We start from the raw sequence: 27,362 nt of genomic DNA on the forward strand, positions 1-27,362 counted from the left end.
AAAAAAAACAGCTCGTATTTCGGAAAAGCACTTCAGTGCCTCCAGCTGGCGTTTCAGTTAACGTAACTGGTAGAGAGGAAGAGCATAAAGGGACAATTTGACAGGAGAATTTTGTATTCAAATCAGGAAATTCGCGATGAAGTGCTTGCAAACATGAGATACCATTTCGGCGCCTTGAGGACCATTTGATACTTAAATTGTAACGGCTTTACACATTGTGAAACCTCGAATAACGAGAAAAAAAACGCTTCTGAATTTATTGCACAAATGAATCAATTCATGTAACCAGAGCGGCCTAAGACACACCGAAAAGTTTCAATGTCCCTTGCATGAAATCAGCCAATAGGCAAGTGGAACGTATTTTAACTCCAGTCTTCCAAGATTAACAACGTTCATGAGTCCGACGCACAATCTGAATTATCCCCAACACGTTTTAGAATGTGTTAATTCCAAAGGGGTGCGGATTTCTTACTCACGTGTGAGAATCACTTCAACAGCAAGACTCGACAAGGAACTTATCCATCGACCGGAAACTTGTGTCTGGTAAAAGCATGTGTAGGGGCCTTCATCGCTGCTGGTGGCGTGACTGATGTTATACGTGAGGGACTGTTGGCTCCTGGCGCTGGCAATGACAGAAACCGAACCCTTCAGCAATTGAAATCGGCCAACTGGGGCACAGGGCGGAACTTCACAGGTAATAGTGACTGTTTCTCCCCACACATAAAGCGGGTGATTCGGACTCGCGTAGATTCTGGGCGGAAGAGGCGGCTCTGAAACGGTAAAATCCGAAATATGAAGTCCAAACGGCCAAGAGTTCAACCGACACTGAAGGAAAAACGTTACTTCTTCTGCCATTTAAAAAAAAATCAGATATTTCATTAAGTTTCATCGCAAGCAACAACATTTGACCGGAACTTTGACCAGACTTGCCTCAGTGCAAATAGAATTATGATGTCATGAATCTCGAGAACATGCTAAATTATTTACTCAATGAATCAATTGAGGAGAATGGAGTATAAAGTTGGGAAGTTGTACTACAGCTGTAAAGGGACTTAGTGAGACCGCATCTGGAGCATGTGAGCACTTTTGACCTCAAGGGTGGAGATAATTTGATTGGAAGAAGTTCAGGCAAGTTGCAACCGGCTGAGTAACGAGATGAAGGAGTCGCCTAATGAGGAGAGATTGAGCCGATTAGATCAATGCTGACTGCAGTTTAGAAGACTTAAATGTTAAATCATATTGAAACAATTTCCGAGGCGACATCTGAGACTATATGTTTCACCCTTAAAATGCAGATTCAGGAGAAACTGCTTTGCAAGGGGAGCGGCTAAATATGGAATTTTCCAGCACATGGAGTTATTGACGTGAATATTAAAGATGCATTTAAGTGGCAGCTTGATAAGCACATGAGGAAGAACGAAATAGCATATGCTGTAGGTTTAGAGGAAGTGAGGTGGATGGAGATTCGTGTGGGCAGGCACGAATCCTGGCATGGCTCAGTGAGCTGTGAATTCTGCAAAATTATGTAATCCTCAGGTAGTTAATTTAATCAAACATGCTGCTCCAAAAACTAAGCTGGTCGTTTGTAATTAACTGCCATGTACATCTAAATGCATTTCCCGTTTCTTTAAGGATTATCAAACTGATTATAGAGATGGTGCAGGAAAATGGTGTTGAGGCCGAATATTAGCCATGAACTAGCTGAATAGCAAAGCAGGCTCCGATTTTGCTAAGTTCTTGACCGCATGGATTATGGACAGATGTTGCCCTTGTCTGGCAGCCTACAAGGAGGAGGTAGAGCTTGGAAACAAGGAGTCTCCCATTGAAGACGGAAATCAGGAGGATTTAACCTCTGTCTTATCAGGGCCGCATCACTTTGATGCCCCATTAAAGGAGGGAAGTCGAGGGTGAAACATTTAAAGCTGGAGTTAAACAGGTTCCTGAGTTGGAGATTGTGGTGGGCAGGGAGGTAGGCGGTGATAAGGCCACTCTCAATTAGCCATAACCTTATTGAATTGTATATCAGGCGGGAATGGGCATAATAGCTCACTACTGGTCCTACCACTCATGAGTTTACCAGTTGGGAGTGCCTTTTCTTGCAACGAACCGCTGGTCAAAGGTAATGGCCCAATTGCAAAAGTAAATGACTTCCAATTTTGATAATAGCAACGTTGGCAATAATATGAACAATGACATAATGTTTTTTTTTTGTCTGCCTCGCCTAATTATCCTTATCATTTTTATTCATTGGTTCGTCATTGTATTAATCGTCTTGCGACTCCTCTTATGGCCAGGGTCATCCTGACTATCTGACAATCTGAGAAAATTGTTTGCCGCTTTAGGGATTAATCTACGTGCTTAATGAATACATCTGCGTGTATTGTATTTTGTTCCTCTGCCGCTAGATGTAAACTAGTCTGCCAAGGCAAGATTAACGTTTGAATGCGTATAAGCCACAGGGCATGGCAAGTAGCCCAATGCATTGGACCCTGTAACTGTTACCTTTCGCGGATCCTTTACACAAGCTGGCCAATCACAAGCTGACCAATCTCACAGACAGGATTTTATGTATGTATGTACATATGCTCACATGTACATATGTACACATATGTATACACACACACATATATGCCTCTGTGCGAGCGTGTGTGTGCGAGGAGTTCAGCAACATCATCACTCATGGACTGGTACGGTTGCACTCCACGCACAAACACACCTAGTTGCCGCTTTGCATTTTCTCCTCAAGTTTCCTCATTCTTACATAGGGTGTTCACATCGCTGCAAAGGCCAGACTTTGTTGCCCATCCCGAATCTCCCTGCAGCTGAGCGGCCTGCTCGGTCATTCCAGCAGGCAGTTCAAAGTCCATCACATTCCTGGGGGGCTGGGTCCCCCTAGAGGCCAGACCAGGTGGCGATGGCCGGTTTCCTTCCTTAAAGGATATTTAGTCCACGAGATATGTTTGCAAAGTAATAAGTCGCACTTTCATGGGCAAGTTTATGGAGCCTATGATTATATTCCTGTTCTTATTTAAACTGAATGTAAATTAGCCATGGTCCGAATTGAACCTATGCCAGCCAGGACCTCGGGATTACTATTCCCATGATATTACCACCACGCTACCGTCCTCCTCATAATACCTGCTATATGAGGACATATAATCAAATCACAGAGATAAGAGTTCTGAGCTAGTTACTGAAACTAATGTCATGAGATGAAAACAGCAAGCCGATTTCATTAGCTACCATAACAATCCTCATTTTTAAAGCTAGGTTTTTTGGAAAAGCACAGTTTCTTTAATCTAATTCGTTCATTTGATGTGAACACCGCTGGCTAAGCCAGCATCTATTGTCCATCCCTAACTGACTTGGTTCACAGGGCATTTTTTGAAGCGCCAACCACATCTCTGTTTGGGCCTGGAGTCACATGTAGGCCAGGCCAGGTATGGACGGAAGATTTCCTTTCCAAAAGGGTATTAATGAATCACTTTTATTTTTAACACAATCAGTAATGGGTTCCATAGCCATCATCAGGCCTCGGATTCCAGAAATTTAATGAATTCAAATCTCGCCACCTGCTTTGATGGCAATCCAACCCGTGTCCCTAGAGCAGTCCATTTGGTCTCTGGAACAATCGTGTATTGACAATGCCACGCCCCTCTAGGCTACACCTCAAATTAGCGTTATAATTCCTGATATGTGGACAGGGTAGACCTTTAAATCAATGTTGTGAGATTCCGACATCATAGTCGGCCATCATTAATTTTCCTATTTTCTCCTCCGTAAGATCGACCAACCCCTAGTAAAAGCTTCTTCAAATGCTGGAATGGGAATTAATTGTGCCTGCTTAATCACTGATTGTAGTTTTCCCATCACTTGACAGGTGTGGCATGTTTCATAGAATTTGACTCCGTCCCTATTCAATCTAGGCCAAAAAAAAAAAGTTTTTGGAACTGTGCCGATATCTTTCCAATTCCTGAATTGGAATTTCATGAGCTATCCTCAGAATATCACTTATATATCCAAACGGCATTACAATCTGATGCACAACCCTCTAGCTTTCATTCACTGAAGCATGATAAGGCCTCTATTTCCTGATAAAGACATTACCCTTAATGTAATATCATTATGAAGTAGACTTTCTCTCTGTTTCCGATTAAGCTGCCTCATATAAATGTTTCATTTGCGGATCATTTTTCTGTAACTCCACTAACGACCTTGAGTTAAACACTGCAGTTGAATTGTCCACTGTTCTTTCCTCCTGAACAATCTTATCAAGCACAGTGTCAGCCAGTGATTCTGTTATCACAGAACCTGGAAATATCCAGGGTGCTCTCTCTGCAACACCTCTGTTGAACACATTCCTAAAGGCTGCTCAGTCATCATATGCAACACCCACATCTGTGGTCAAGCTATATCATTACCCAAAACAAACTGAACCTATTTAATGGGCGATGTTTCCAGTACTCCAACCATTCCCTCACCTGTTTTCCACATACTCTTTATATTTGTCTTCCACATTGGAATAGGTTTAGCACATGCATGAAAACGACCTGTTCCTGCAATACACGCTCTGAACAAGACAGGCCACTATCGAACAACATTTGGGGTTGACTATACCCTGTCTCCCATATAATTTTATCACCTTAACCCCGTACACAAGGAAATATGTCCCCTTCACACGCAAAATCTTTTGTGCAACCTGCTGCTTCGAATTCTTTGCCTAACTTGTGAACACGTTCCAACTTATTTACCTATCGCTGATTCTTCCTTTTTAACCTGTACACAGGCCATTGATTTTTTGTCCCATGCCTAAATCTCAGAATCCACAGTACTTTATTTACAGAACTTTTAAGCAGCGCTTTAATTCCAATAGATTTCCCTTATAATTTCCAACGTATAGATTTCATGTGTCGAAATTTATTACAATGAAAACTGCTCAATTTTCGAATGCCACGTCTACCCGCAGCACCTTTCCTTTTATTCTGAGAAAAAAAAAACAACATCCTGAGAATTTCCACCTTCTCCTGCTCTTCCTACCTTCCTTTTACATGCCAAATTTCTATCTGTTCCTGATTCAAAGGGGTGACAAAGAAAATGTAAAGCGCTATGAGCTCATTCATAATCATCAACTACCTCTGCTGCTTTTCTTGCAGTTTCAACTCTTTTTCGTCCTCCACATGAATTCTCAATACCGAAGGAATTGAATCTTGAAATTCTTCCAAAATAATTAACTCTCAAGGAGCTGCATAGGTTATCCTTATCTTTAATAACCGTATCCACTGGTAAAAAAAAATATTTTGTTTTACTCCACCGAACTCAACATAAGTTTGCCAAGGCTGTTTTCTCATATTTCTAAGCGCATGCCTGTATGCCTCAGGAAGCAACTCATATGCACTCAATAAGGCTTTGTTTTGCTGCATTTTATTTTACTGATAGTTCTTCTGATAGTGAAGCATCAGCCTAATGTTCTCCACCCACCAACCTGGATTGCAGCGACAATGTCCACGTTCCCCTTGGCCATTTCAGATGTTTAGCTATCTTCTCAAATGATAGAAAGAATGTTTCAACAACTCTTTCCTCAAACGCTGGAACCACTTGTACATATTGACACATCTTCCCACTGTATTGTGTCTGGTAATAAGCCCTTCTTCACCTTAGGTATCTCTTTTTATTAACTGCTTGCATTTTAAGATGGGATTCTCCATCCCTCTCTTTTCCTTACTCCTCCCTTTCTAACCTCGCCATTTCCAATTCATTTTCTTGTTCTCCTTCTCTTTCCTGCCTTTATCCCTGGTCCCTTTGAAATGTTATTTCTTTCCCTTTTTCCTCTGCGTCCAGTTTCTTTATTTTTCATTTGCAACAGAATTTGAGCCCATTCCAATGACTCACCCGTTGGAGACCACGGCTTCTCGGGCAATCCTTCCAATTTCAAATGCTTTTCTAAACCTTCAGTTATGCCTGACTTATTTCCCTCTTCAGATAATCCCATTTTTAACCTACCCGCCAAGACCATTAGCTTAAACTTATTCGTCTTTTAAAAAAAAACACAAATCGAAGCTATAACTTCAACTCCTAGACAAGTCTTAGGAACTGCCAAAGCCATATTCCAGTCTCACGACCTCAAAAAAAAACTCACATCAACTCGGTGAATTCACAGTGCTTCTTGTAATCGTATTGTTAAGATTCACCAGCTCCAACCCAATCGAATAATCTCAAATATATACCGGGAAATCCCCAGAATTTATTAGGGCACAGCTGATAGTAAATGCTGACCTACTCCAATATGAAATGGAAACTTGAAACAACTGGCACAAATGTTTTGCAATTTCTATAAACTTCGAGATGCAATCCTTGAACTCAGTAATAATAAGACCACCGATTCTTATAGGTTTCTTACAAAACAGAATTAAACCTTTGTTAATAGAAGTCATGATTTTCAGTACATGGATAGATCGACTAATTACTACAATGACAGCATCCAAATCCCCTAATTACTCCAAACACCGACTTACCCTTTCACTAAGGCAATAGTAAGATGCATAGATTTCAAGGGACCCAGAGTAATCAACACACACTATACTGAAACAATCGAAATCAAAGGGAGTTTTCTTAACCTCTGTTTATTTGTAGACAGCAGCTTGAGGCTGACGCTTGGACGGATTTTCACAAAATTTTGAATTAAAATGCCTTCCCTGCACAGTCTTCTCTCTATCCATATTTTCCGCTTTGAGTGCAGATTCCCATTGTTTCACTATGTCTAAGGGCTTAACTTCTCTAATAATAGAACCTCTCACAATACCAATGTTGCCAGTTATCATTGGGGAAAATAATCACACGGTTTCTTAACGTCTCCTGGCTAGGTGAAACATTTCACCCCTTCTTTCAATTAAAGCTAGTCTAGTTTATTTAAAATGCAAAGGTTCAGGTTACCTCTTTCATTCAAAAAGTTACCCCATGTTTACCAACTTAACATTTCAAACCTCGATTATGTTCTGAGACATCAAAGTCTTCAGACCAGCTTCCCTTAATTAAATTAAGCCTCACACGCACACACACACACACACACACACACACACACAGCACCCACTATTATTGTACTTTACAATAATAGCCAAGAAAATTATGAAAATATTATATCTCCCTGTCATTAGCATGACCATTTTCCGTACATCCGACATTGATGTCCATGCTTTCGGTTGCTTCGGACCGAAGACTAGAATGCCCTCCCCTTACTGCCTCCCTTCGTCAATTTCCCTCTTGAAGCAACAAGTTAAAACTACTCTTTGAACAAGGGTTTTGCTCATGGCACTTAGATTGCATTATGTGGCTCGGTGTAACATATTATTTTCGAATTCTCCTTTTATATGACTTGGAGTGTTTTATTTCTTTAAATACGCTTAATAAATACAATTTGTTGGCGCTGAGCAATATTTATAACACAGTTGTAGCAGGGTTGTTCTTGTGAAACCGTTAAAAGAGATCATTTACTTTTCAGTTCCCATATTGTCATATTGTGAAATGCAGTGGTTCAAGAAGGTAGCTCACCACCAGTGTTTATTCTCCAATTCATAACGTGAACAATCCTTTTCACTTTCTTTCTTACCCCGCAGGGAACCTATCACTATCCGGACTGAAGGGCAATTAGGGATGCACACTGAATGCTGGCTTAGCGAGCGAACCCACACCCATTGACCAAATAGAAGAAATTTATCCAACCAACGTTCAACACCTGACAAGAGTGACTCGAAGCTTTCAATGTTCTTCAGGTAAAATTGAACAGTATCAAAATGCAACATTCCTGTATTTCAGAAGAAAATACTATCAACATATCTCACAAAATTGTATAAATTCATCACAACGTGTTTCAGAAACTATCTATTACAGGGCTGAGGTAAGCCTTACTCACGTGTGATATTTATTCGCATGGGGTTACTCGGAAACGAAGTGATCCATCGACCAGACACCTCCATCTGGTAGATGCACACATAAGTGCCTTCATCTCTGATGGTGATTTTGCGGATGGGATAATTGAGAGACGGCTGGCTTGAGGTTCTGTCTGTGATTGTGATAGAGTCTTTCAGCAGCTGAAACCGACCGACTGACGTACCATGTGGAGCTGCACAGGTAATCCTGACTTGTTCTCCTGATGCATAGACTGGATATTCAGGACCCGTCGAGATTGTGGGCTGAGGTGGGGTCACTGCAACGATAAAGTTCGAAATACAATCTCTGAACTTTTAATAATTCAGCGGATAAGAGCAAAATGATGCGGGTGCTGGAAATCTTTAATAAGAATATTCTGAAGAAGTGTCATATATACTCGAAACGTTAACTCTGTTTCTCTTTCCACAGATGCTCTTGGACCTGTTGAGTTGCCCCAGCATTTTCTGTTTATTAGTCAGAGGATGCTTATTTGAAAATTAGCCATATTCTGATTTCCAGAACAAGCCCTTTGCTGGATTCTATTACAAGAACCAAACTCTCTTTTCTGGAGCAGTTGCTATCAGCACAGACATATCTATGGAGCTTTGGCTCCCAGTGTTTATTTTCCAATTCATAAAGTGAATAATTACTTTATTTTTCTATCTTGCCCCGCAGGGAATCTATCACTACCCGCAGTGACTCCATCATAAATCAAAAGGGCTGATATTGCTTTGAAAGTAAAGAAATCCTATTAGAAATGATAATAAGATGTTTCTCTGCCCAACTTTAATGTCCATAATCGGTAATGTTCCATGTCGTATTATTTCAATGGACTTAATGACAATATTACCAGCAGCATCTGCATGGCTGCCTTAACAATTCGATTAATTGTTCGTAGCACTGCGGAGGAGAGGAACATTCTGTTTTCAATAATGAGAACCGAAGATTTTTTTTTTACGAACAGAGCACATGTGCTTTCTGCAGTGAACTCTTAAACATGCTATGTCACAACAAGACATGCACCTGCATATTTAATACATCTGAAGAAAACCAGCCCTAGCGGTGGTGAATGGTGTCATGATAACAGTTGCGCCAGTATTTGATACTATATAGTACTTTGTGCTTAGAATGGTGTCACCTGAACTGCATCATTGAAACAAACAAAAAACAAGACACCTGATACATAAAATCAGTGGGTTCGACGAAGCCGCATGAAGAATGTAACAAATAGGGAATGGTTCTGAAATTAACATCATGGCAAGAGATTTCCCCACATATTGGAGCGTCTATTAAAACGTTGCCCACTTTCCATTGATCTCGGTTTTATGGTAGTTGCATGCATTGCTCAGACCAGCTTGCTGGTCATAATGTTTATAAGGCGAAGCGAGCAGTGATGTAAAATTGAGTTTTACTCAGTTGCTTTGCTTCCTGTGTTTCTGCAGAATAAAGACTGTTTCAGCGACAGCGAAATTCTGCATCTCAATTATATAGCTTGGCTGTCCATTATTGAGTATTGAAAACGGGAAACTTAATGTCTTAGCTTCATTGAAATAATTCAAATATTTCCACTGGTTGGGGACACCAGGACATCGGAGGAATGCCTAAAATGTATTACCAGAACATTCAGGAGTGAGAGTAGGAAAGGCTTCTGTGCACAAAGGTTGTATAAATTTGCTACTCTCCTTGGAACATGGCGAAAAATGCAAGATGAATTGTTGGTTTTAAAACTGAGATATATAGATTTAGTGTTCCAAAGGTATTTAGGGGTATGGGGCGAAGGTGGATATATGGGATTAATTCAGAGATCAGTCTTAATTTCACTGAATGACGATAAAGGGACGAAGGGCTGAATCACGTACACCTCTTCTATGTTCCTATAGGCTGTGGGGCTTAAAGACATGTGCCTTTGGAAATCGGAAGCAGGCTGTAAGAGATACGTAAACATAGATGCATTTTGATGTAGTCTTGCCATCCAGCTGAAGCATTGACATGATGTTAACAATTGCTGAGTCACAAACATCTTGTTATTTGTTAATGTGTGAGGATGCCAAAGAAGGACATTAATATTCCTGCTTGCTCATCCAGGAACCCATATTAGCTTTCTAAACACAACAGAAATTTGGATTTTACAAGCAGTAACCACGAACATTTTTTTTTCGTGTTACCAGGTTGTTTCATTACTTGTAACAGTTGCATTGTTTATGCTAGCTCTGGATAAGTGAACATTTAATCGTGAGTGTATTGTCTCACGGCCTCTAGCGATATTCACCGAATGATTGCCAGCCAGAAAAATCACATGTATCGTGAAAACTCTGCATCATATGAAAATGGTTGCGAAGGGATTAAAATGTAGAAGAGTAAAAATGCATCCTTCCAAAAATACACCTGGGAAAATATACGAAACATATTAGAAACTGAGGGGATATTATCACAGATATACACTGGGAATGCACACTAAATATGCTGAAATCCTTGTGGGATATGCAAATATCAAAATAATTCCTTGCGTCACACTCACATGTAACAATTATTTCAATGGAACGGCTGAGTACAGATGGTATCCAACGACCTGACATCTGTGCCTGGTAGGAACATGCGTAAGTCCCTTGGTTGTTGGTGGTGATGTTTGGAATGCTATAGGTGAGGGGCTGTTGGAAGGTGGTGCTTTTCGTGACCGAAATCGAGTCCTTTAGCAACTGAAAGCGACCAGTCGAGTTACCACTTGGAATGGTGCACTGGATGGTGATCGATTCTCCTGCCACATATACTGGGTAGGCAGGAAACAAAGCGATCGTCGGATGAGTTGCAGGCTCTGGAAGGATAAAGTAGGCTAGGTTAATTTCACCAAACGTGCCATTATATTCCAGGGGAGCTAGCCTGCTCTAGTCGACAATGTCGCTTTCTTTGCAGTCAATATCCTCCAAAGAATGATGTGAAAGGTAAAACACTGAAACCCGTTTGTAGGTCTATCTCTATCTGTAATCCATTTACCAACAATAGGTTCTTTGCACCTTGCTACGCCTGTCTAACAAAAGCCAATGCAGGCATTGCAAGAATCGCCTGAGAGCATCTCATTTTTATCCTGGGGTTTAGAAGAGCAAGAGGTGGCTTGATTTAAAGATATAAAATCCTGCAAGGTCTTGAAAGGGTGGACATGGACAGGATGTTTCCTCCTGTGGGAGAGCCTAGAGCTAGAAACCACTCTTTAAAAATAGGGAACCGCCATATTGCAAACAGACAGGAGGCGAAATACTTTCACTCACAGGGTCGTGAGTGTTTGGAACTCTTTCGTGAAAAAGTAGTGGAAGCAGAGTCTTTAAATATTTTGAGGTAGAGGTGGATGGACTCTTGGTAAGAAAAGGGGTGATGGGTTATTGGGGGTAGGCGGAATGCAGATTTCAGGTTATTATCGGATCAGCCGTGATCTTAATAAATGGCGGAGCAGGCTTGAGGGACCGAATGGCCTACTCATCCCTTATCGAATGAGATGTGGTCCCCTCTGGCAAGGGCAGCATTTCGTGTCCATCCCCAATTGTCCCTGAACTGAATGGCTTGCCAAACTGTTACAAAGAGCACCCCCATCGCTCTCGCCAATCAGTGCTCAGTTCTGAATACTGATGAAAGCGATGCGTCTCGAAGGGACTGCAACCAGCGCCACACCCATGGTACCACGGTTGGCTGTGCTATGGTAGTGGGAAGGAGGAAGTCTGGAAGAGCAGGCGTGTTCCGAGGCTAGGCATTTCGAGAAACAGGCAGGCGTTTCCGCGGACGGGAGTCTTGAATCGTCTGTTACCTCTGTGGTGCAGTATCAAGGATGCCAATTAGCGGCTGTCCAGGGGGAAAGGGTGCACAGACAGCACTCGAAGTCCAAGTGGGTACCTAGTACATAGGGTGGAAGCAGGCGTGTGGACTTGCAAACAGTATTTAGGGAGCGAGGTAGAAAAGCAACAGAAGGCCTCAAATATGGTAATCTCTGGATAGCTTTCGTGGGATGAGGGCCCTATAATGGTCAGCATGTGTTTCCAATCCCTCATTACCCTTGAAATGAATGGTTTGCAGGCCATAGCAGAGGGCAGATGAGAGTCAATCACAGGGTCCGGGTTCACATGTAGTCCGGGCCCGGTAAGGACCGCAGACTTCCTTCCCTAAAGGACATTAGTGCTTTTTCTTACAGCAATATATGATAGTTTCATCAGCATTGCTGATAAAAGTTTTCCATTGTAGACATTTTTAATAAAATTAAACTCCACCAGCTACCGTGGTGGATTTCGAGCACTTTGCTGAGAAAATTGGCCCGGTCTCTGGAACGTTGGTTCAGTTTTAGTAGCACCACCACACCAGTTGTAACCTGCAGCGGAAGTTTGATGCATCGGTTGCAAGAATGTCGATCTTTCACCTACTTTGAATCAGGTTAATGACTTGAGATATCGAGCGGTATTCACCTAAAGGTAACTAGTTAAACTAATAACGCAAATGGCCCAAGACTGCCTCATATGAACGCACGTTTACAGGGGTGATTCATTTACTTCAGAGACATTGTTGTAAATATCTATCTGGGTGAAGATGCAAAATATATTGGAAATATTTCAGCAAATTTAAATATTGAAGAGCTGCTCTGAGTCTCACTCACGTGTAAGAATTATTTCAGAGGAGGGACTCAATGAAGAACGCATCCATCGACCTGACTCCTGTGCCTGGTAGGAACACCTGTAATTCCCTTCGCTGCTGACGGTGATGCTTGGAATGATGTAGGTGAGGGACTGTTGGCTGCTGGTGCTGTTCATGACAGAAATCGAGCCCTTCATCAACTGAAAGCGACCAGTCGAGTTACCACGTGGCAGCCGGCACTCAATGGTAACTGATTCACCCGCCATATATGCCGAGTATGAAGGGGTCATTGAGAAAATCGGCTCAGTTTCAGGATCTAAAAAAGACACATAAAATGGGATGATTATTGCAAAAAAAAAAATACAGTTGTACTGTTGGATGCACGGTGCATTTAAGGCTTTTCGTTACAAGTTAAAATAGCCCCTGAGTTACGTGTTTGGGAAAAAAAAAACACTCCGACATGATTGGCAGGTCTCCAGCTTGAAACCATTTATCAGAATTGATTCCATACTAACTGCATACCCTTATTAAAAATAAAGGGAACGCACCTAGTACTGGAGTCACCCAGTGGCATCTCACTCGCCACCTAGTATTCACATTTGACGACTAATTAAAGTGATGGTTCAACTATGGAGTGCAACCAGAGCAACCTCCATGGCAACCAGATGGGCTCAGATGTACAGAGGGCACGAAGAAGGCTGGAAGAGGCATAGGCGCAGGAGATGGAATGGCTTTGGAAACAGTCAGGCGCACCTGCCTTCAAAGACACGCATCCCGAATCGTAGTTTCCCTCCATTGTGTAAGGCAAAGGAACGTCATTGAACACGTGCAGAACATCCTGAGGTGGGGGGGGGTTTAACCATCAGCAGTAGAGGCCCATATCTGTCCTGCTGACGTAGGCGGAGAGAAATGTTTGATCCTGCAGTTAGAGTTTAGCAAGTTTTCTCTTTCTCTCCTCAGGTACGATTGCCCTGAGAGGGCGTTGCGGCCATTTTCCTCCATGTTGGAGGAAATGGACCATGGTGGTTGGCGGAACATTCATCTAGTTTGTGATGCTCTTGATAAAGATCAACCCCCATTTATGTAATTAGCATTTTTGTTTTTCATACCAGCACCAGGTCATGATTTCTTATTCCACGCCGAAGACATTAGTGCCGCCCCTTCTTCATCGTGCACAATAGAGTCATTTTCACCTCTGATTTTCTAGCACCCCGCCCCCCTTCATTGGTAGTTTGACTTGTTCAAAGTTTCAGCATTACCTGACTCAGAAAATACAACTCTACTGCTATCAATTCCTCTCTACATTGCTTCACTGGGCGTCCAGCATTCGTTCCCCTCGACCCAAATTGGTGAGATGCAGCATTCCAAGGCTGTCAGTCTTGTTCTCATCACCAATTTTGAGCACTTCATAGAAGTTTCCAACTTTTTTTGTGCTTCGTTCGGCATGCCATTTCAACGCCTTGATGTCAAACATCTTAGGGTCGTTGCAAAAATAGTGAAAACGTTCAGCCGTAAAACATGAGAACGATCAAAGAGATTTTGTAAAGATCAACAGAGGGGCCTGGCAGGGTTGTGATTTCTACACAGGCTTGCTCAATTTGCCCAGGGAACATTTTATTTGAGGGATTGAATGCATTTCTTGGTTTATTAGATGGAGGATGCAACTTTAGTCAACAGAACAATGTCACCGTTCTTGCTGTCGACTCTGAGGAGAAAAAGCAAAACACTTTGGAAAGAAAAGTCGGAGAGAAATAAAACTGGACCATTGAGGCATCAGCGGGTGGCTTAAGCCCACCACACCGCTTCATTCGCGGGGCTACGATCGAGAGCGCGGAAAAACTGAACGACATCGCCGGTGGGATGACTGTGGCGAAAAGCTGAACTGCAGGTAGGGACAAAATATCACTTACTGCGATATAGACAAGGAATAAGGAAGGGGGAAGGAGGGGAAATTGGCAGCAGCGTTACCGAATATCCCAGTGGAGGAATTTCAAATCACATGCATATGAGGAGCATCTGACAAAAAAAAAATCAGAATGATGACCAGCAAATTCCCCAGAATGAATTCAAAGGCATCGGAAGCCGTGGCCAAATTTAGGCTTTCTGACAAAGGTGGACATGTGTTTTTTTTTCAGGTTGTCTATTCACAACGGGGCAAGCAACCTGCGAAAATTAAGATTGTCATTACAAATGAGGGGTTCTGAACAGGCCACTACTTCGGGCCTCTCTGAGGAGCAACATTCACAATGTAATCACGAGTATTCCAGGGAGCCCGGATTGTGCCTTGGGGACACGGGAACATATCAGAACAGGGCAGCGCAAATTTTGAATTTAATTCATTTATCGCTGGAGGCCAGCGTTCTTTGTTCTTTCCCTAATTTCCGTTAGGCAGCTTGTTATGCTATTTCACAGAGGGAAGGAGCAGGAAACCGTTCGCATATGGCCCCAAGAGTCTACCTCAATAGCAATCAAATCATTCTAAATAGAGCGCTCGGTTTCTTGTATTTTGCATTTTCAGGTCCGCAGGTACAAAAATGCTTTGTAGTAGAAATCGACCACTGTTCACTAGCAATAGACTGGCACACGCCAATTTCCAGCGCTCCACTTAGACTGCAGCAACATCTACTAAAAGCACCGTGATATGGCTGCAAAGCCTCTCACAAACCGGGTAACACATTGGTTTCTTCAGGGACACTGGACAGGTTTCCTGATCCAAACAAAAGACCACAGCTGCGGATGTTTCGCTAGACCCACAATTCCGTAGCGTATACATGACCGTTGACAATGTGTTCAATGTCGATGCGGTGATTTCTGCTTAACACGAATTTCTGCTTAACCAGCTCCAGGAGGAGGGAAATAACCACGACTTCAGGAATTTTGGGTAGTGATTCTAAAATTAGACATGACATGACACAAGAAGTACTGAACCCATTTGGTGGTTCTCTTGACTGTACCGAGAAGATTTATGTTCTTTTTTTAAGTGGTATGAATTCCAAAGGGAAGACAAGTACTCATGTTTGATTTCAAAGCGCGGACATAACGCTGTAGTTGCATCGGGTATTAAGAGCATAAATCCGACAAGCACCCGGGCGATGGTAACTAATACTGGCCAGGAATCAATAGAACTATCGAAAAAACAGCTGGGTTGTCCGAAGCGTGCCAGACTCACCAACCACATTAACATGTCGAATCAGTACAATCTCAGGGTGCCCCCTTCGCATTCTTGGTCCAAAATTGCTACAGAATTGTTCGCTGCCCACGGTTATGACTGCTTTCATTAGTCAGTGGTTGCTTCAAGACGTTCCCAATCACCAATCATCTGCTCGGCGACCACATGGAAGAATCAATGTGCTCGATCTTCAGTATGCTTGGCTCCCCTGAGGAACCCATATTGGACAACGGGGCACAGTTTGCTGGCGGGTTTCATTGGCGGGCATTTGCGCCAAATAGAGCAGAGCACACTTGGAAGCTGCGCCACACAACCCAACGTCTAACAGCCTTGCCGAACTGATGATCTCCCTCTTGTGAAGGGCAGAAGGACAAAGCAACTCTTCTGTATTGCCAAGTTGCATGTGAGAGCGACACCTTTAGACATGGTCCTGCTGTTCCCAGCGGAAACCAAGTCTGGGGAGCATGTTCGAACGGCAGTGCCAGGCCAAAGCCTTCCAGAATTCTCAGCATCACAGGCGAAACTTGCCTTTAAAAGCCAGGGAGGATGGAATTGGAGTTCACTGGCATCCAGGTGTAGGACCTCCTAAGTTGCACATAGGACGAACTCTTAGAGAACGGCATCCTATAGAGGGAGCCTGATTTTCCATGGTGATATCTAAGGTAGATAGCCATCCAAGGTCCAATGAGCTCCAAGCAATGGCTGGTGCAATGCCAAGGAGATTTCAATCAAAGTAGGCAGCAGAGGGAGCTGCCCAGCAGTGACAGATAATCCAATGGCATGGGGGGGTTGTTCAAAGATGGGCAAGGGGGAGTGAGGTTATAGAAGGGTACGATATCAACAAGCAACAATCAGCACTACGAACATGTATATGGTTCCAATGCACCTACAAGTTAAGGACACTAAAGTGTTGGCCCGAGCCTCGGGAAGCTAACACCGTCACGAGATCTGGAATGATGAGTAGCCACCAAAATGGAAGACAGACTCAAGTCTCTTAAATGAAGGGTTATACCTTGGGCCAATAAATTTTTAAATCAGCCTGCTAAAGTTTTCTCTTTTTGGCCCTTTCATGGGATGCGGCTATGGCTGGAAAGGGCAGAGATTGTTGCCCATCCCGCATGACCTTTGAACTTGGTGGCGAGTCTATTTCATAGGGCACTTACGGGCCAACCACATGAACAACGTCATAAACAGTTTTGGAACTTTGACCTTTCCTTGGCCGGTTTTAGTTTGTCTGATTAGCATCATCCACACCCATCCCCCAATGCTGCACATTTTGTTAACCTGAATGAAGCTGTATAATCTTACCGCTCCATCACTTTGAGAACAAAAAAACCCGAACACTTTCGTGCAGGTTGGCTGTTCTACCTGTTCTTCGGGTTAGCGGGTCTGCCTGCACATTCAACCCTGCAGCCAATGCATGTTGAGTTCCATAATGCAGCAAACTGACATCAACATTCAACACATGCTGGGTGTGTGTGCTCAGTCTGCGGAGCAATACTGTAACAACTTAATCACGCGCAACAGGCCTTTTAATTTGGAGTAGTTTGCTCTTACCTGGATTGCAGATCACACCTGCTTCTTTGCCATGGCGGCAGCCGTTGCTCCCCCATTCCCGGGCGCAGGACTGCAGAGACGATTCTGTTCCCTCGCATGCAAAGTCGTTCACCCAAATGGTCCCCTTGCCTTGTCCAAAGTGGGCGCCGCCGTGCACAGATATGGCGGAGCCACAGCCAAGTTGATTGCACACCACTCTGCCCTGGGGAATATCCCAGCCATCGTCGCAGACCGTCCCCCATTTGCCATCACGATAAATCTCCACTCTCCCGGTGCAACGGTCATCCGCATTCACCAGCATCACGCTGAAGGCTGAGATAACATTGGAGGAACTGTTACTTCCAAGGCACATGGTGCATTCAAAACATTAGCAGTTCATTCATTTCCTTTATATATGTCAGTCTTCGAGCCAAGGAATCTCCCGCGTGTCAGATAGAGACAAAGAATGTCATTGGCTAGCGGTTTCTGCAATTATTAACAACCGTAGTTCAAGAGATCAAGTGGTCTATGTAACCCCATGGCATGTTGGGAAACTGCAATTTACAATCGAAGAAAATAGAACATAGATGAGGCCAATCGTGGTTGTGCCAACTCTTTGAAGCAGCAGTTGCTTTTAGGCTAATTTTCGCAATAACTTTGTGTAATCCCAATAAGCAACTAAGCTCCTCATTCTGAACATACTGTCCAGCCCCTATTTTCATTATGTCTAGAAACAGATTCTATTATGTTTTCGGGTACAGGATCTCTTATCCAGTCAGCAAAATCTCACTTCCCTTTCACATCATTTGTTCTGGTTAATCTATTATTTTACATAGACGTCACTGGAAAGATGGGCATTTATGGCCATTCTCTAATTGTCCGAAAGATGGCGGTATGGCGGTGGTCAGCCACCTTATTGACCTGCTGTCGGTGTTGTGGCGTAAAACCTCGCACAGTGACCTAATGTGCTGGCTTCTAATGGGAAGGAAGGGCATTGTAGTTCTAAGTACAGATGGTGCACATCTTGAATAGCTGTTCAATTCCAATGCAACTACTTTACTTGTTTATATGGTGGGTACACTTCGTCTGTTTGGAAAGTGCTGTCGAAGGAAACTTGGCGAGCTGCTGCAGTGCATATTACGCATGGTACACACTGTTCACTGGTTCTGCATGGGACCCCGATTGAGCGAGCTGCTTGGTCTTGGATGGTCCCGAGATTCTGGAGCGCAGCTAAATATATAACTCAACCAGGCAATTGCAGAGTTAACGCCTTGCACACCACCTTGCAGATTGAGCTGGGCAGCTTTTTTGGGTGTCAGGGGATAGTACCTTGCCATGAACATCAATGGTTTGAATTGCTCCTCTAATGGCTAACATAGTTAGGTTTCTAGTCAATGAAGCCTTTTCCCATCGCACCAGGCCCCCATCACCAAGGATTTAATAGTAGGGTGAGCGGGGCGGACTAGATTCTCCCATGTCTGCACAGGTCATTGCTTTTTTGCAATATAACCCAAATGCTACGTGCCAATTATTAGCCTGCAGAATTTTCAAAGCAGCCACAAATGGGTCATAACCTTGTGTCATCTTCAAAGAACCTCGCCATGTCTGCCTTTATGCTATAAGAAGAGATGTGGGTGAACCAGCTGAAGATGCCAAGGTGTTGGACAGTGCTCAGAGGGGCATCTGGCGCAATGTAGTTGGCCTGAGATGCTGGATCTCCGCCAGTGATGTTCATATTCCATTAACCAATAATTGAAGAGTTGTTTCACCTTGCTCGTTAAAATGCTGCTGAAGGATCTTTGCCAATGTGCACGCAGGAACGGGGGGAGCAATACTATTAGCTTGTGCCTCAGTGGTTAGTTGTGTGGCGGCCAACTCTAAAACGTGTGCCTAATGAAGCAGCATTGTAGGGAATTACACAGTAACGAGGAGGTCATCCACTGTCACAGTTGCTGTCTTTCAGTTGAAATAGGGACCAGAGGCGCAACTGCTGTCTTGGGAAGAAGGGAAATGTCCCATGGCGCAAATGGAAGGAAGGGAGCAGGTTTAATCTAGCGGCTCCCGCAGTTGTAAGAAAGCACATCAAATGGGCCACTTGGAAATTGGCAATCGCTGAGTGGACATGAGAGAATGACGGAGGCCACCTTGGGACCCAGGTGAGGTTGGGTGCAAGTGCAGGGTGCTGGGCAGGACAGCGGGGAGGCTTGGCACGGCGGGCTGGGGTAAATGGAGGGAAACCCCACAGGCTCCTGCTCGGATGTCTCAAGTTTAAGGGCAATGACATCATTGAGCATCAGGTGCTGCCTAGACAGGGAGGAAAGTGACTCGATGTGTTTAAAAAAATGTGTATAACAGAAATAACTGTTTCATAACGAGTTACCTCCGAGGCAGAGCATAAATTCCTGAAAGCACCTGGTGAAGAATTAGATTGTTTTCCGCGATTGTCTAATCATTTGTAAGTGTAGTGAAACTGATAGTTGCACTTTTGTGGTGAGAGTTATTCTGTTGATTTAACGCTGTGAAGAACGTTTTCAAGACATGTGTCTGGTTAAAAACCAGAATTAAGACACAAAAACACTTCATCTCACTTCGTTGCCCCTGACGATGTGTCTAATTGGATATGTTAGGGATGTCTTGCTTGCGGCACTTTCTATCTACGAACCGATAATTTTAGACACAGCAGTCGACCACCGGGGTTATCCACATGGAGAAGTGCATCCTTAATGACTCTTACAATTGCCAAATACATTGTGTGCTTTTGACTTGTGGTGGGCTGAGACCACGTTAATGGAATTGAACGGTCCGGGATTATCAACAGCAACCTTCCAAGATTTCCATCTACACTTCTGTACAAATGCAAATTGTCCTGGCTTAGGAGCAGCCCTTGTATTAGGTTCAATCGCATGCACTAGCTTGAGTTATCCGGATTCCTGATTGCACCTCAATCAGCAAAGGCAGAAGTAGGAAACTGTGCTTTGCCAAAATGCATTCATTGATTCGTTAAGTGACTTGGGCTCCAGGTGCAGTGAACATTAAATGTAAGGGAGAGGTGCAAATATATAATTGCCGGTTTGTGTTCATATCTACAGTCAGGGGATAAAAGTCATGGTTCAAATACTGAAAGCCAGGCTTATACAACCTGAGAGCAGCACTTGATCGCCACAGGGAGGATATATCGCTGTGCATGTCATGAAGCTATTAATGTATATAATATTTTTGAAAATAATTTACTTTTAAAATAGAGGTTTAGTCTGTGGGTGTGTCTTAATCGGATTAAAACCAGCTAGTCTCGGTGCTTTGATGTGTACTGGTTTTGATACGTAAGAGAGGTAGCGTGCATTTGCATTTTGCGAATAGACCATTCAAGAAGTGGGGTGGAAACTGACGCCTATATAGCAGCTACCCACCAATGGGGCTGATATATATCACTTCAGTATTTTTCGGCTGTGCAGAACAGAAACAATGTGAGATCAAAAGGCATCTGCAAGCCTCCACCTTTCTCCACAGCAGCCAAAGTGAAAGAACATCATCTTGAATTCGGAAGGTGAACATGCTTTGCCTAGCATTTGGTTAAGTCTAAAGGTTGCTGTTGATTGAATGGAGGTCAGTTTGGGAATTTGATATAAGTTATGATACTAGTAATTTATAGCTATTTGTTTATATATTAGAACCTGTGTAAATCGATGAAATGTTTCATTTAGTTAATGTAAAACCTCGAGATCTAGTGGTCTAGTTGCTGAATTTAGAACTGCATCTCAAACGCAACACTTAAACTTATAGGTTATAACAGTTATCAGCTGTACCAGTTGCATCGGTCATAACAGTGCAACAAACACCCGCAGTGATATGTAGACAATGGTTGTTAAGGGGAGCTATTACACAAGCCAGGGTGGCGTCCTTACAGAATCACAGAATCACACAGTGCAGAAGAGGACATTCGGCCCACCGAGTCTGCTCCGACATGTGAGAAACACCTGACCTACCTACCTACCTAATCCCATTTACCAGCACTTGGCCCATAGCCTTGAATGTTATGAGGTGCCAAGTGCTCATCCAGGTACTTTTTAAAGGATGTGTGGCAACCCGTCTCCATCACCCTCCCAGGCAGCGCATTCCAGACCATCACCTCCCTCTGGGTAAAAAAGTTTTTCCTCACATCCCCCCTAAACCTCCTGCATCTTATTGAACTTATGATCCCTCATGACTGACCCTTCAACTAAGGGGAACAGCTGCTCTCTGTACACCCTGTCCATGCCCCTCATAATCTTGTACACCTCAATCAGGTCGCCCCTCAGTCTTCTCTGCTCCAACGAGAACAGCCCAAGTCTATCCAAGCTCTCTTCGTAACTTAAATATTTCATGCCAGGAAACATCCCAGTGAATCTCCTCTGCACCCCCTCCAGTGCAATCACACTTATCCTATAACGTGACGACCAGAACTGCACACAGCACTCCAGCCGTGCCCTGGCCAATGTTCCATAAAATTCCAACATGATCTCCCTGTGCGGGTTCAGTAAGGGTTATGGAGTTAAAGGGTTAATTGAAAAACTTTTTCAAGTTATTAAGTGGAAAATTGGGAGAGGCAGAGGGAAGCTCTGTTAGGTCGGGGAGGACAAAACTTTGGGACACAGTCTGAAAGTTAAATTCAGGGCATAATGGAGCCAATTAGTTTGTTCAAAATTTGTAACAGTCTTCAGAAAACCCTAACTGGTGCTAGAACAGTTAGTGTTTTTAAAGTTGAGAGTGACGGGTTTCATTATTCAGATGTATTAACGTTTGTGGGGTGAGAGCTTTTCTATGGAATTAGGTCACAGATCAGCCACAGTCCCACGACCACTAATATCTAGGAGAAGGGCAGCAGATAGATGGGAACACCATCATCTTGAAGTCCCTCTCCAAGTCAGTCACCATCCTGACTTGAAAACATATCGGCCCTTCCTTCACTGTCGCTGGGTCAATATCCTGGAACTCCCTCGCTAACAGTGCTGTGGGGGCACCTACACCACATGGGCTGCAGCGGTTCAGAGAGGTAGCTCACCATGACCTTCTCACTGGCAAATGGAGATGGGTAATAAATTCTGGCCCAAAACTCTGCAAATATTAGAGAAATTCTGTTAGCGGCACTCACGTGTAACAAGTATTTCAATCGATTGACTCCGGGATGAAGGTATCCATCGACCCGACACCTTTGTCTGGTATGTACAGATGTACCTCCCTTCACTGCTAGTGGAAATATTTGGAATTGTATAGGTGAGGGACAGTTCACGGATGGTGCTGTTCATGACCGAAACCGAGTCCTTTATCAACTGAAAGTGACCAGGCGAGTCACATCGTGGAACTGTGCAAGTAATGGTGACTGATTCTCCTGTTACATGCACTGGGATTGCAGGAATCGAAGAGATGGTCGGTTGAGTTGCAGGATCTGAAAGGTTAACATCAGTAAGGTCAATTTCAATGAATCCGACTGTGGCACTGAGTGTTCAAGCTGATCCAGTGTGCAACAGTGGCATTCTCTGCTATCAGAATACAGCCCGTGACATTAGTGAGAGCAGAATCCCTATTTCCTGTTTATTAGTGTCCATGCACAGATATTGTCTTTGGAGAATCCTGATAGCCTTACTGAAAAGAAACTGATGCAGCGGTTGTAAGAACGCCCCTGATTGCATCTTACTGTTCAGCCAGCATTCAGTTCTGAATGCTGCTGAAGGGGTAGGTTAACCTGGGGAAATGCAGCCAGAACAAGCTTCATGGTACAGCGGTTAGGTCAGCCCTGCAGGGTGACAGGGAGTAGTCGTTAAGTGATAGGGAAATCGAAGTTAAAAAAAACAGGTGGACGTTACTGAGGCTGCAGGTGTGAGTATGGAATAACATGCTGCCTTGTTGACGACAGGGTCAAGGGTTTCATTAATGGCAGCAGAAAACACGCAGGGGCGAGGGGAAGCACCTAGCCATGACGGTACATGTCGTTAACAGGAATATAGGGAGAAAGAGAAGGCCAGAATTCAGGGGACCACGAGGGAAAATATCAAAGGGGCTATCAAATGAAATCTGCAAGAACCTCAAATAGCTAGCTAACAAGTCCAGCAGGTAATGGTTAAGGCAAATGGAATGTTTGCCTTTATTTCAAAGGGAATGGAGTACAAAAGTAGGAAAGTCCTGTCAAACTACATAAGGCAGGTGTTGGTCCACAACTGGAATACTGTGAACAGTTTTGGTCCCCTTATCAAAGAAAGGCATGGGGGGTGGGTGTGGGGTGGGGGTGGGTGGTGGGGCAGTCTGGAGAAGGGTCGTCAGGTTGATCCCAGGTATGGAGGGAATTCCTTATGCGGAGAGGTTGGGCCGGTACTCATTGGAGTTTTGAAGAATGAGAAGCCATGCAAGTGAAAAATATGAGGTTCTTAGGGGGCTTGACATGCTAGATGCTGAGAGGTTGTTACCCTCTATGGGCGTGTCTAGGACCAGAGGACGTGAACTGAGAGCGATGGGTCGCCGTTTTAAGGCAGAGGTGAAGAGGAATTTCTCCTCCCAGAGGGTTGATAATCTGCGGGATTCTTTACCACAGAGGGCTGGGGAGGTGGGTCGTTAAGTATATTCAGGGCTGGGATTGGCAGAGTTTGAATCAATCAGGGAATCACGGGAAGCGGAAGCGGCTGGTAAGTGGTGACAAGGATTAACAGATCAGCCACGATCTCATTGAAGGGCGGGGCAGACTCAATAGTCCGGATAGTCTACTTCTGCTCCTCCGCCTAAGGGTCCAATTGAGTGACGGCACCAGCGCGAGGGGCTGAATGGGCCATGCCTCTCCTTTGTTCGGCCAAGTGGGTGAGACCAATGCAGGAGGCTCAGAAAACCCGATAGCAGCATATCAGGCAGAAGGAAAATGGAACGTCACGATTGCGTGACGTCACCCAGTGAGAACAAATGGTCTGATTTTCCACATTGCTGAGACATACTCATTTCGGAAATTTTGCGCGTGGCTGCTTGCATTGTTAGCACCCACTCATCAAGAAGGGCGTATGAGAGTGCACACAGGAAGTTGCCATTGATTTGTTGCAAACTGAAATGCGGGAGGAGCTTTCTTTTCCCCCGGCGATGTCACTTCTGTACACGCTGTCTAAGAATTGTTTCTCTTTTTGGCAACTTTAGGTGATCGAAACTTGTGCCTGTGAGAGTACTGCCTCATGATTCCTGCTGCCAGTCACCTAAAGTTAGACTAAATAGCGCAATGTGACCCTGCGTTAAATAAACCCACGGTAACGAAAATCATTTGCTTTTTCATTAGAGGTCTTCACTACGCAAGAGCAGTTACGCAAAATATATAAAACTTATCAGGAATGCTTCAGTAAATGTTATTGTTAAAGAATTGCTGCGTGTCTCACTCACATGTAAAACTTATCTGAATGGAGCGGCTCAGAGAAGGAGGTATCCACCGACCCGACACCTGTTCCTGGTAGGAACAGGTGTACCTCCCTTCGCTGCTGGCGGTGACACTTGGAACGGTGTGCGTGAGGGACTGTTGGCCGACGCTGCTGCTTAAGAGGGACACCGAGTCCTTCATCAACTGAAAACGACCATCCGAGTTACCACGTGGAACGGCACACTTAATGGTGACGGATTCGCCTTCCACATAGACTGGGTGAGCAGGACTCGTCGAGATCGTCGGCTGCGTGGACGGATCTAAAATAATGAAATCAACAAGATCAATGTTAGCAATGGTTCTACTGCGCTCCAGAGATTTCAGTCTGTTCCGTTCTACTGGAGGTGATAGTCATATATGAGTCATCCGTGCGGCGTGATGGTCATGTCATTGGATTCACAGTTCAGAAACACAGGCTAATGCTGCTTGATCCAAATTCCAAGATGACAGCTGATGGAATATAAGTGAAATTAATAAAAGCTACCATTGAAAACTCGTCCTAATACTGGCGATCATGCATCAATCATCAACTGTTGCAAAACAAAAGCTTCTTGTTCATCCATTTCCTTTCGGAAGGGGTATCTGCTGCCCTTACCCAGTGTGACCTACACACGGCTATGTTCCTGGCAACTCACTTCAAAGCCATTTACGGATGGGAAACTTTGCTAGGCAGGTGCACATCACATAAAAGAATAAATATTTAGCCTCGTGATAATGAGTTGATTAATAATAACAATACAGTTATTAATTGAGGAGGAACTTGCAGTTTCATGCATAAGATATGGCAGACGGTTTAAGGGGGGAATATATTAGTCTTGACGCAGGGGCAATATGCAACATGACATCACATTTTTAGATGTGGTGTACATGTCATCAACTTTTGGAAACAATGCAGAGGAAATAATTTTAACGGGAATGACAGAAGAGTTGAATTAATAGGGACTGGTTATAATCACAGATATTAATCGCCCAAATATATACAAGGATATTAGATGTGTCAAGGGCACCGAGGTGCAAGAGATCCTAGAGTGTGCCAAGGAAACATATCTTCCATAATACGTTTCGTGTCCTATGGAAAATAGAATTTGCTAGATTTTTGGAGGGGTGGTGTGCTGGCGAATGAGGTGGGACAACCGGTAGGAGTGTCTTTACGGGAGCATTTAGTTGACAGTGATCAATGTACATTGATTTTGAGGTTTTCTGAAAGCAGAAAAATATATAAATATACTATCCATAATGAGACTAATTAATTAGGGGAAAGCCACCGTAAGTTGGGTAAGAATAGATCCGACGCAGATCAATTTAGAGCAATGTTAAGTAGTGAAAATTGTAACTGAACAGTTGGATGGTATGAAGAGTGCAGCAAAGTTAACGTAAATTCCATGAAAGGAAATATGTTGCGCAGACAAATCGCCCATGGCAAGGAAACAAACCATGGTTGGCAAAAGCGATAGACATGATGATGAAGAGGAGGGGTCTGCATTTGGTAGATGTCATGTAGAATATGCAAACGAGAAGCAGTCTAAAAATAAACGTTTCACTGTTTACTTGGGACAAATTGCAAATAAAGAGCCTATGAAAAGTGGCTGGCAGTCAAACTAAGAAAGAGTCCAAAGGTGCTCTGTGGGCATATAAATACTAGGGTGTGTTTAAATGACGAGTGGACCGGTTGTGGAACTAGGGCGGAATTCACACATGGAGGTACGATGCATGACTGAGTTATTCAATGAATAATTCCCATCGGTCTTTAGCAAGAATTAAAACGCAGTGCAGGTCATGGCTAAAGAGGAGCTAGCGCAGAGACTTGAAGGGAATAAACCTGAGAAGGAGCAGACCCTGGATGGGCTGCCTGTATTTAAATTGGATGAGGCCCCAGGATTGTATGAGATGCTTTCAAAGATAATGAGGGAAGTGGCAGTTGGAATTACGGAGCTGCAGGACACAATTTTACAATGCTTGTGGATGTTTGATCCATCTTTAATTTTAATGATTATGTCTTGTTACTCAAATTCGATGAGAGAAGTGAGGCGATGGGCGTTCATGAAGTCAGTCAAAGCTCAGGGGTGATCAAATTGAATGACGTCATCGGGGGTAATCAAATGGAATGACGTCACCGTTCGAGGGGCACCTCCTCTATATCCTTATCGTGGGTGAGGCAAATGCACGAGGCAGATAAAACTCGAAAGCAGAAGTTAAGAAGCTAGGAATATGAAACGTTATCCTTGCGTGATGTCGCCCAGTTACGACAAAAGAGTGCGATTTTACAAATTGATCATATGCATGGGTTTTGTACAATCCACATATGTGCTGCGCGCAGTGTTCGTGCCCACTGGTCAAGAAAGGCATGTGTGCGCGCACACGGGAAATTAGTTTCACTCACAGTAACTCAAGAGCGCGATATGCAAGTTTTGCACACGATTTCTAAGAACTATTCTTTTTATGGAACTTTGAATGATCGAAACTTTGTTCGTGAGGGGGCTGTCTCATTGTCCCGGAGGCCAGTCACTTAACAATAGGCCTTTAAACGATTAACGCAATGGTCTTGACATTGCATTCAATAAATCCCCGGTTACAAAGGCAATTTGATTTTAATCGAATACATCATTAGACAAGACTAGTTAAGCAAGATATGAAACTTATCGCGAACTTATCGTTAAAGGGCTGCTGCGTTTCTCACTCACATGTAAAACTTATTTCTACGGAGCGGCT

At 43.7% G+C, this 27,362-nt stretch overlaps 1 protein-coding gene across 1 annotated transcript in view; it reads right to left on the minus strand.

Annotated features, from left to right (window-relative positions):
- The window catches only part of LOC121274924, a 45,934-nt gene extending 19,784 nt beyond the window's left edge, over window positions 1–26,150 (minus strand). Inside the window, exons 1-10 of the mRNA XM_041182301.1 lie at window positions 26,087–26,150; window positions 24,620–24,913; window positions 22,365–22,658; window positions 17,258–17,569; window positions 12,554–12,847; window positions 10,442–10,735; window positions 7,907–8,200; window positions 7,686–7,798; window positions 5,890–6,031; window positions 477–770 (exon numbers count right to left, since the gene is read on the minus strand). Coding sequence (XP_041038235.1) covers window positions 477–770; window positions 5,890–6,031; window positions 7,686–7,798; window positions 7,907–8,200; window positions 10,442–10,735; window positions 12,554–12,847; window positions 17,258–17,569; window positions 22,365–22,658; window positions 24,620–24,913; window positions 26,087–26,150 — 2,395 coding nt within the window. The remainder of the gene's footprint in view (window positions 1–476; window positions 771–5,889; window positions 6,032–7,685; window positions 7,799–7,906; window positions 8,201–10,441; window positions 10,736–12,553; window positions 12,848–17,257; window positions 17,570–22,364; window positions 22,659–24,619; window positions 24,914–26,086) is intronic.
- Between the last annotated feature and the right edge of the window lie 1,212 nt (window positions 26,151–27,362).

Source organism: Carcharodon carcharias, assembly GCF_017639515.1.
Source record: "Carcharodon carcharias isolate sCarCar2 chromosome 39 unlocalized genomic scaffold, sCarCar2.pri SUPER_39_unloc_1, whole genome shotgun sequence".
NCBI lineage: Eukaryota > Metazoa > Chordata > Chondrichthyes > Lamniformes > Lamnidae > Carcharodon > Carcharodon carcharias.